Genomic DNA, 11,974 nt, shown 5'->3' on the forward strand with positions numbered 1-11,974 from the left:
GAAGAACAAGAAAAAGAAAAAAAGGAGAAGTTGTATGTTGCAAGTTATGTTGCAAAATATACATAATAAGACCTATTTTTGTGTGAGTATCTTTAAGGTCTGTCTAAAAAATAAAAGTCTGAAAACTAAGCAAACCAGGACAAAATGTTTAACTTTCTTTAAAAACAACAGGAGCTAGCAGTGCTCCTTTGAACTCTACAAAAAGCCACTGGTACTCTTTGGCTAATTTGAGGTAAATATCAAATATGAAAATATGAAACACTCCAAGGCAGTTTTGTCATAAGGATTAAAAAGCCTTAAATTGACCTGGTCCAAGTCATTAATAAAGGAAGATCTACACATTTCTGCAATTTGTGTGCCATACATGTTCTGCAATGTTAGATAGATCAGATACTATAGATTTACACTTTAAATATTTTAATGACTTTTTAAATCCTTATTACTTCAAAGCGTTTCATCATTTCAATTAGGATGTTTTTCTATTTCTACATGGACCAAATTAATTTAAGTGAGAGGACACAGAAAAAAAAAACTCATTCTACTTCAGGGGGAAGAAGAGGTGAAGAATATGCCATGTTGTTACACAGTGGCTTAGACAGATGTTGAGCAAGGCAGAGGTCACACTGATGCAGACCGCCATGGCAGAGTTCAGTACCTGTATGACCCTCACTAACGTCTCTGGGTATTTCTCAAACACTGACTGGAAAGCTGAGGCAGGCAGACGCAATATTGTAGACCTGACTGCCGCACGAGCAGACACGGTCTTATAAGGAGCTGGATAACCCTGGAGAAACAGGACAGGCCTTAAATTAATCTCAATGCACTGGAGCCAGAGAAGTCATCATGAAGGCAGACAGAGAACTTACCGTAATGATATCTAGGATGCTGAGTAGACTGTGAACGCTGTCGCCAGGCAGCACGTCCTTCACCACAAGCTCTGTGCCATCCTGAAAGACACACACGCATAAAAAAAGAAGAACCGAACAACTTTAGTGGGGCACTAAGCTTAATTACTCATTTGCCATTTAGCAGACAGTTCTTCAAAGTGACCTACAGGGAATTTATTGCAGGGACAGACCTTGTGGAGTTACCAGAGGTTAAGTATTTTAATCAAGGATATTATGATGATTGTTCATGAATCAACTGCTGTGGGGTTTGAACCTATAACATTTTTTTTGGCAGGCCAGGGGGCATATTTACGCCGTTGAACGCAAGCCATATCACAGTGCAAATCAGATCCTAATCATGCAGAAGATAACCGGCTATGTTATCTATGTTAATCTACTAACAACATGAGCGTAAAATGTTTTCTTAAGTGCATTCAACAATAGGGCAAATACCAGTAATTTCCGCAAACCTTAGCAAATCACACTCCCATATATCATATATTGAATTAAAAAACACATTCACATTTAAATTAAAATATGCATTTTCTTTTTTTAGATATGAGCATGAGTGTAAAATTTCATAGGCATACACAGAATCTGCAGAAATCAACAGATTATGCATTTATTTATTTATTTTTATTTTTAGTTTAGAAAGTAAAATTTTCTGTCTTTTGGTAGATAAAGTGGTTCTAATTGAATTTGCGTTGTAAATCGTAAATAAGTCAAAAAGTTATAACTTTTTTTATTTTAAGTGTTATGCTTTCAGTTATACTCTCAAAATCCTTCTACATGAATTAGCATATTTTTATTTTATTTTTTACACAATCTTGTGCAGAAATATCAAAAACTGTCAGAAGATTCTGTCTGAACCTGCTTATTATAATAATAATAATAATAATAATAATAATAATAATAATAATGTCTGTATTTTTTTTTATTTATTTTAAATATATTTTTATATGTATCTATTTTTGGTATTATTTATTTATTCTATTAATCTATTACTATTTTACTTTTGTATGTATTGTTTTTATATTGTATTTTTTACTGATAATTGTTGTATAAATGTTTGATGGACCAAAATTTCAAGCAAGTGGCAACCTCCTGCTCTTCCTCGGGAAGCCAATACGGAAGTAACTAAAACTGCAGTTCATCGACTGGCCTTTGGGGGCTGGCTCCAGGAACTCCAGATGTTTTCTGACTACAATGTTAAATTGGTAATTTTTGAAGCTGATAACAATATGTTTACAGACCGGTACAAACGATGGTTTCAGTGCATTTAGATAATATTACTCTTCATGACAACTGTGAGGGGGGTGATATTGTTTACAACTCATCCGTTTATTTTTTATTACATTATATTAAAGTCTGCCTATTTAAGGGCGTGGCCACTTGAGTAACAGCTAAGTCTCGTTGCTCGCTGTCTCGTCACCTCAGCTGACTCCAGTTGATCAGTCACTGAACTTGGCAAATACATCGTATTTTTGTTTTGTTTTGTTTTATGTGGCTTTACGGTCAATTTCCTTTTAGAATTATTTCCTACAATAACCATGCTGCTGACCAAATTGTGCTCACAAACCGTTCAAGTTGCTTCCATTTCGCAGGTGAGTGAAATTACATATTTGTATACCATATCTATAAATGTATTTATAGATATTTACTTAAGATCATTTATATTTTTCTTTAGACCTGTAATGCACTCCAGAATCTGACAGATTGATTAGCTGTAGGCTATAGAACAGTCATCTGAAGCGTTGTTGAAGCAGTTTAATGCGTGGATTTCATGAATAGCCTTGCATTTATCAACACAGACTATTTTTGAATATTTGGAAGTAATTTGCATTTTCCTCCTGTAGAAAAACGTCATAAGAACAATGCTTAGTGGTTCAATGTATTACAACAGAGTTTTTAAAAGACTAAACACTTTATTGATATAGTATACAACCAAACACAAGTGGTCAAAACACAAACGAGTCGCAGGTAATGAAGTATTCAGTGTTTTTCCCAAAGAAAATCCTGTCTAAGCAAAATCATGTCATGTTTCCACTATCAGGCAAGGATCTCACAGCACAACACGCAAACCCAGCACCCAGAATGTCCCCAGAATCAAACGTCACACAACCCGTCCAGTTCAGCGGGAATCAGACAGATAAAGCACACCATTTAAATCTAGATGTAAACGGACTTAATATGTCATTAAAGAAATCTCTCTCAAAAACATTGGTTAAACTAGGCTAATCACAGCCTTAACCCCGTACTCAACAGGCTAACAAAGTAAACCAAAGTGTGCAAAGTGTCAAGGTGAATGCAGTTGATGCAAAATTTAACTGACATTGCTTAAGTTTGTGCTCTAATGGAGAAAAATATATACTTGTATGGCTCATCCTTACAATCTCAAGAATGCAAAGCTCCAGCCTTCCATCCTGAACCACATAAATGCTGTCGTCATCATCCCCCGGTTTGAAGAGCCCCTCTCCCTCCTGCAGCTCCACAAACACCATGTGCCGACACAGCTCCAAAAACAAAGGCTTCTCAAAATGACCAAGAACCCTAAAAAGGATTAACAAGCAACATTTTATCAGACTAAAAAAGATAATGTGGTCTGTATGCAGTTGGGCTGTGATTGAGTGAGTCAGAGGTGTGCAACCTGACGTTCTTGAGCATGTACAGCACTTCTGAGGGCAGGTTTGAGTTCTGCACATCAAACTCAGTGAGATCTGCCTCCAGGAGAGAGGGAGGGGGTTCCTTAGGCTGCAAAGTAGGCGGCTCCTTTCTGATACGCAAGATCCTGCAGGACACAAAAGGATCACATAAGGATTCAAAAAAATAATCATTCTGATAGGATGGACTTAGACATTCACACAATAAAACACAATCTTAGAGATAATTCACTCAAAAATGAAACTTGTCACTATTTGCTCACTTTTACCTGTTGTTTCAAACTTTATCATAAACTAGAAGCCCCCCACATGATTGCGCTATATAAATGCACATTACATTGTATTACTAACTAGTGACTTTGATAGAAGGAAAAACAAATTCCTTGGAAGTCAATGGTTATCGGTTTTCAGCATTTTTCAAAACATCTTCTTTTGTGTTCAACAGAAAGAAGGACACTCATAAAGGTTTAAAACAAGAAAAAGGTGAGTAAATGATTACAGAATTCCCAGTTTTGTGTGAACCATCCCTTTAAAGTGTCATGAAACCCTTTTGTTTCAGCAGTGTTTTTTGAATGAAGTAATGGATTGCATAAAAATGGAAGTTCCATTATGCACATAAAACTGCTTGTTTGCACACTGGCAATGCAACCACACACACACACCGGTGAGATGGGGAGTGATGCTAAGCTAATAATTATAGTTGTTCTGAGTTTCAGTATACACTTAGTAAATATATGGGGATGGTTAATTGGAAAAGGGTAGGGCTGGGTAATTCATTAAATTTAAAATCACAAATGTGTTTGTGCAAAGCTGTGACTGTCATGCACATCTTGTCTAGGAAGCACGTTTAAGGCTGATTTATGCAGTACTTCTGCGTTGAGTGATCGGCCGCCTACCTTGTGCTTAGTATGAACCACTTAATGCATTCATACTTCTGCACGCTGTTTGTGTTGCTCTGCAAAAACACTACTGAAACGCTAAGTGGCAGCAGGCTATTATGTTCCTCTGTGTCAAGTGACTTTTACAATAATTTGTGGATTTTTCCAAAACTTTTCCAGCCCTGGAAAATACCATGTCAAAATTTCATGACTTTTCCATTTTTTTATGACTGTATGAACCCTGTATTATTCAAAATTGTGCACAATGAATGGATCGGATCAGCTGTTCGGATCAGCATAAAATGCATTGAAATGCTCAATATCAGATTATGTACACTCCAGTCATGTTGGCCAATCACTACTCCGAATGAACGCATATACATTATATTTCACGATGAGATTTGCTTTTCAAACCAGAAAAATGAATTTAATTATCCCAAACAGTCCTATTACTTTAATGTAATGTGTATTTATATAGCGCATTTATTGTGTATGGCCATACACCCACAGCGCTTCACAATCATAAGGGGGGGTCTCTCCATACCACCACCAGTGTGCAGCATCCACTTGGATGATGTGACGGCTGCCACAGGACAACGGCACCAGTGCGCTCACCACACACCAGCTATTGGTGGAGTGAAGAGACAGTGATGGAGCCAATTTGGTGGATGGGGTTGATTGGGAGGCCATGATCTTAAAGGCCGATAGAGGGACTTTGGCCAGGACACCGGGGTTACATCCCTGCTCTTTCACTAGAAGTTTCATGGGATTTTTAATGACCACAGAGAGTCAGGACCTCGGTTTAACGTCTTATCCGAAAGATAACTGCTATATTACTGCTTTATCAATGTGCCACCAATGTACATCTGTTAACACCTTAAAAATGTCTGTGACCCTTTAAACTGTGCGGGTAATAAAACAAGATGGCATATGCTCTGTAAAATTTGTGAACCTAAACATACCTGCGAGCTATACTTAGAACTTTAGGTCTTTTCCGAGAGCGCTGCTTAGACACCAAAGTAGAGGTTGGTGTGGAGGACAAGGTCTGGACCTGAGAGATAGCAAATGGAAGAAAACCAGAGGAGGATGGAGAGTAGGGTTGTAACGGTATGAATTTTTCACGGTATGATAATCGTCTAAAACAATACCACGGTTTGACGGTTTCGCGGTATACGGTATGTTACAAATGTTACAAAATAATAGAACAGTGAAGCAAATTTGACTTTTTCCAAATAATATATTTTTAGTTACTATAAACAACACCACTTACAATGAACAAATAAAAATAAGAAAATAATAAATAATGTGTCAAAGTCCAAATAAAGTCCAAATAAACATGGTGCAAATCCTCAGTAAAAAATAGATATAAATATTTACTATACTATAAATAGTTACATAACGAAACTAGATTCAATATGGAACATCCTTAGGTTTTATGTGCCAGCATGGATATGGTTGTCTATCGATATGGATTTGGATATGGTTGTCTGCAATGCAGACAAACAGCTGCATCTTCATTTGCGTCTTTTGAAAACAGCAAGAGCAGCAGTTCGTCTTTGCTGTGTCACTGTTTTGTCATGTTTCTGTGCTGCTGTGCATGCAAAAGTACTTAGTATGAGAATTATTTCATGCAAAACTTTTTTTTTTGCGTTTTATTTAGCCGCGCATAAATGTATGCCTATCTCTCATTCCGTGTTGTTCAAAAAGCTTGGTCCACAAACAAACGCGAAACCTATGCTTATTGGTTGTGATATAGCGAGTTTGAACCAATCTGGGCATGGAGGAGGGACAATGCATCAATGTATCATGTCTGATTTGTCCGGAGACACAGTGACGAGCGTTTCTTTATCAAATCAGCGTTGTCAAATGTTGATGACGTAACCGCACTGATTCCGGAGCCTCTGAAAGTCCGCGAATGTTATGTGATACAGCACTGGAAAGCAGAGATTCTCTTCTTTATGCCAATCTTTGAATTGTATGAATCGGATCAGCGGATCAAAAGTTATTAAACATTTAAGAGCAATACTTATTTTTAGCCGCGGGCGGCTGTCTCGGTCTTTAAGGGTTAAAACCGTTGATATGCAATTGTTCATGGTATGATAATCGTGCACGTTCAAATCGTGGTAAACCGTCATACCGGTATATTGTTACAACCCTAATGGAGAGTATGTGTATATATATATATATATATATATATATATATATATATATATATATATATATATATATATATATATATATATATATATATATATATATATATATATACACACACACACACACATACATCAGGCTGTTAGTCATACAGTGCCACACATACAGGATAGTCATTTGACACTTGCCACACTCAGTGGAGGAAGTCTGAGGTTGAAGGTGATTATGTACATTTTAATTACACCTATAAATGACTATTTGCGGTGCAAGTCTCAGCAGAGTCAGAGTATGACCCCTCGGCTATTTATCTTCTGTACTGGAAAAGTGACTATTAATCAGCAGCTAAACAGTGCAAATCACAAGCGAGCAAATAGAATTAAGTGAGAATGGACTCACCTTTCTCATGATTTTCCTGCCGTAAAAGAGCACTTTATCTCTTTTTCTGAAGCGATAGCGAGGAACCCCAGCCTCCTGACCTTAAAACACACACACAAGCAGATGCATAATGGCGTTCCACTGACTTACTGTAAACATACACTATCAGTTAAATGTTAAAAATAATAGTTATAATTCAACAAGGATGCTTTAAATACACTCATTGCATCTACATGAAAAAAAATCTGCATTACAATGACTATGAATCAAGTGTCGGCCCTCGTAATACAATTTAATCTTTGTTGACCCTGAGGAAATTTATCAGCAAATTTTTAGTGGAACACATGCTTTATGACCCTCAAAATATACAACTTTTTTTAAGGATTCAGCATTTAGTGTTTGGGTCATTTTGGACCCAAAACAAAGGGGGAAATAAGTATTCAACATGCCTCCACTTTTCTCAGAAAACATATTTGTAAAGGTGCTGTGGACTTGAGTTTTCACCAGATGTTGGTAACAACCAAATAAATCCATATATGCAAAGAAAACAAACTAATTAGTTTACAAATGAAGTTATGTGTATTCAAATTAAATGACACAAGGGAAAAGTATTGAACACATGAAGAAAGGGAAGTGTAGAAAGGCAGTGAAAGCGCAGACAGCAGCTGAAATCTCTCAGTAGTTATTCAGCAACCCTTTGCCATTCCTCATTGTAGTTGCTTAAGTCTAACATCTACTTTATCAGGATGATGAAGATGAAACCAGGGTGAAAATTTTAGCAAGACAATGATCCAAAACACAGTCAAGGGAACTCTCAAATGGTTTCAGAAAAAGAAAATTGAGCCGTAGAATGGCCCAGCCAATCACCTGACTTAAATCTAATAGAAAGTATAAATTAACGATCAGATTTAATAGACGAGACCCACAAAACCATCAAGATTTTTACACTCTGTTGAAGTGTGAAAAACTCACACCTGAGCAATTCACATGACCTTATTCTCCATATAAGAGGCGTCTTTAAGGTATGCAAGTGTCAAAACTAAAACTTCTGCACAATGTTTAGCGTTTTTTTACAGTACATCTAAAAAATTTTGACATTTTTTTTAAGCAATGATTTATTTAACTAAAATATTTCTCATCGATATTTAAATTGACAAATTCAAAAGCTTTGAAATATGTATTATGTATTAATAAATTATGTAATTAAATTACACATAAGACACAATATAATCGTTTAATTTTTTTTATTTAACTATGACTATTTTACAACTGCTGTTAATTGATATAAAACAGATATGAAATCTAGAAACAGTACAGATTTTGAATGCATAATAGGAGTCAACACGAAAGATTATTATGCTGAAAACTCAAGTTAGAAAACTCAATTTAAAGTTGCTTTACTTGCATAATCATTTGCAGTGTTCTTTCACAATATTATTGCTAACTGCATGTTTCAACAATCTATTAAAAAGTAGCAAACAACCACATGAAACACATTCAGAACAAAGCAACAAGCTAAAATAACACAATGCAAAATCAAGCTCTTCAGACAGCATGCATTTTGGACAAGAGGTGAAACGTACTCGCATGTTTATATCTGCGGTAGAGGAGCAGCACAGTGATTCCTATTAGACACACAGCCACCGCAGCCCCGATCAATACACCAGTCAGCTGCAACAGACAACACAGAAGTCACAGAAAGTAAAAAATAGGATATTTATTACATAAAAACTGTTGTGTTCTACTACTGGACTTTTGATTTCCCTTTCATCAAAACTTGTAATAGAGCATATACTTTTAGCAACAATACCAGAAGGAATAAAAAGTCAACATGGGTGCATCAACCCGAATACGATTAAACAAATATCTATATCACTTCACATTATCTGCACATGTGATTGGAGTCAGTCTCATCACCTTCCCCTTGCACTAAATGCTATTATAGAGAAATATACCAGACTGGATTCATTAGGGAACACGTTGATAAATTTGTGTTGTGTACCATAGTAGTCTGCATTCTCTCCTCCACAAACTGCTGCAGGCGAGAACGAATGTCACTCCCAATAGCCTGAGGAAAGACACCAATATAGAATCACACACCTATTATAATTAATGTAATTAATGCAAAAAAAAATTACCACTTGTAACCAACAGGAGTCCATATAATCTATCTAGTCAAACAATGAATTTAGCAATCGCAATATACGTGTAGTTGAATTAAAACAACTAGTGCAGGGCAAAAAAAAATCATGATTAATGGCATCCAAAATAAAAGTTTGTTTTCACATTCAAGGGTCAATGCTAAAAAAATTTTCCACTGGCCCGATCGCACCAGTGGTTCAGATTTTTACTTGCCTCTCCAATATTTTCACTGGCCCCACAAAAAAATTTTTTTTTTTTAAAGTTAACAGCTATTTCTTAGCCACATATTTTAAATAATGTGTCAAAAAATCAGCCAATCTACAATTTAAATATTTAAAATGTTAATAAAAGTAGCAGTATAGAAAATATGTAGGTATTTTATTGCAAACAAACTGTACAAAACATCACTTAAATGTCTGCTTCCAAGGCGTTAGAAACAGATGTTTTTTTAGCATCATATTTTAATGTTGCAGTCTCTTCGCTGTACTGGTTGTTACAGAAAAAATTATGTGTAATTCTTATCATTGAGTGCTGACAGAATATATGTTTGTGTATTAGATATACTTATTATGTATATATGATAAAACAAAACGATTTAGCTACATAGGTATTTAAATTTATATATAATTTGCATCATACATAAAAACATATCCATGTATGTGTTTATTTATATGTACACACATAATAAATATCCATAACACACACACACACAGGTTATGTCAAGACAAACTTTTATTTTGGATGCCATAACTTAAAACCCACTAAAAACATACTAACACTAAACAGTCAGACAGACAGACGTGTGGAGGGATGGGTCAATAGATAGATGGGATGGATAGATGGATGTGTCAATAAATATGACACTAACACGTAAACAACACAAAACCAACACTAAAAATGACACTAGTTATTTCCCCAAGGATTTTCACAGGAGAAAACACAACGAGGCCGAAACATAATACCTGAGGTGCTTTTATTTTTATACTTCAGTTCGCTAGCCTGGCTTGGTTCCATGATAATTGTAATAATTTCCTCCCATGGTAAAAAACTATTTTTCTTAACATAGAAAATAGATTAACATAAAGCTGAGAGCTTTTTCCACAATGTCATCTGTATTTTAAATATTGCCCTTTATATTTCTAACATGGATTCTGATTGACTGTCAGTATTTTATCATTAGCTAAAAAAGAAAAACGTTCTGAAAATGATCCCAACAATATAGTATTTTTCAGTTTCTTTTTCTATATTGTTTATTGTTACAGCCGTGGTCTGTACTCTGCAGTTGTTTGTTTCACATTCAGAATGATTTTTAGAAGAATGTCTTTATCGTTAGAATGCTTGGTGTAAGCAGCTCTTCACACAGAGTAAAAAAATCATAAAAATGTCAGAAATTTTCTAAAAGCACATTTATATTGGACACACATTTATAGTCAGCACACATTTTATTAACAAAGCTTCAAATTTTAAAAAATACATTTTTGTACTTATAACTTTTTTGCTTAAAAAAAAAAAACTTCAAACTCGCAGACACTATGAATTTATTTACACATTACACAGAACAATGCAGTTTTGCTCATGCTGGGGTTTCTTTGAATTCATGATTATTTATTTATTTTATTTATTTTTAAATCCAAGCCATAACTTTGAACTCAAACAAGATTAAAAGGGGCCAGAATTTGTTCAGGTTTTTCCGGTCTTGAACAAAAATACAACAGCACTTCCCCTTTGAGCAAAAAAAAAAAAAAACTTCAACAACTAATCCAGCACTCCTCTTTGTAATGAATAATGAAAATACATTAACTTAAACTAATGTCATTCCAAACATATTTATGAATAACAACGTGCTGTTCGTTTTCAATGATCCAGGTTTGATTAACAAACGATCAAAAGACTGCAAAAACTTCTGATTATATATTCCCATGTTCAAACAAACAAATGATAGAAACGCTTGATACTTACAGGATACAGGCAAAGACCTTCATCCTCTTCTCCCATTTCTAAAAAGAAGAGAATTTAGTTTTTAAAACATGCCAACAAGCGGTCATACATTCAAGAAATATCAACAGGTCTGAACTGCAAAGTGTTGACAGACGAACTTCTGTTTAAACTGAGCTTAACATATTTCTTAAGATAACCCGATGGAAAATACTCATGCTAGGCAAATATGATTCAGTGTTTGTTGTCATTGAGTAAGTGACGACATGCATTAGCTTTATGGGCGTTGAAGCCATTTAAAATTTAAACAAACATGATAACCTTTATAAACTGACAATAATTATGGATTATTTTCAGAGCAGCTGCACAAATATACCAATAAAGCAAAAATATCTTACAAAACAGCTCTTTAGCAGGTGGTTTATACGTGACAGAGTGAAATGCTAATTAGCTAGCATACAGTAGTTTACTCACTTAAGACAGCGAAATTGAAGACTGGTGCTGAATAATTCCGTTTTAAAGCATTGGTTTATGGCACAGCTGCCGGCCGGGTCACTTTCTTGCCATTTCCACACACATCTCACTCCTTCGCAAACTTTGAGAGCTTCTTTTTTCGCCCCATGAAATCAAATCTCTGCTGTCGCCTTGACAGTCCTTCGCTTGGCAGTGACGTGCGATTTCATTGGTTGCAAATAATATCAAGAGTCCAATCAGAATTGCTGTTGTTTGATTAATCGTATTTGGTATAAATGCAAAACAACACACATAGATAGTGAATGTGTACCGATAATTATGCAGATCTTTAAAATGCTACTGTAATTAAAAAAACAAAGTAACATTCAGCTATTAATGCCACCTTTGGTGATAATTATACAAAATGATTAACCGTCATGATATTATTTTGTCATCTGTAAAAAAAATGTCTAGTGCTTGTCAAACGATT

At 35.2% G+C, this 11,974-nt stretch overlaps 1 protein-coding gene across 1 annotated transcript; it reads right to left on the reverse strand.

Annotated features, from left to right (window-relative positions):
- Window positions 1–407: 407 nt before the first annotated feature.
- pnpla7a (patatin-like phospholipase domain containing 7a) lies at window positions 408–11,699 on the reverse strand. The gene is given in 10 exon segments (NM_001080655.1): window positions 408–784; window positions 867–947; window positions 3,278–3,437; window positions 3,535–3,675; window positions 5,388–5,476; window positions 6,976–7,055; window positions 8,538–8,625; window positions 8,957–9,022; window positions 11,056–11,093; window positions 11,506–11,699. Coding segments are annotated over 9 exon segments (987 nt in total). The 5' UTR covers window positions 11,092–11,093; window positions 11,506–11,699; the 3' UTR covers window positions 408–538.
- Window positions 11,700–11,974: the final 275 nt, after the last annotated feature.

This window comes from Danio rerio, chromosome 21 (genome assembly GCF_052040795.2).
Source record: "Danio rerio strain M-AB ecotype USA chromosome 21, GRCz13ab, whole genome shotgun sequence".
In the NCBI taxonomy this organism is placed as follows: Eukaryota; Metazoa; Chordata; class Actinopteri; order Cypriniformes; family Danionidae; genus Danio; species Danio rerio.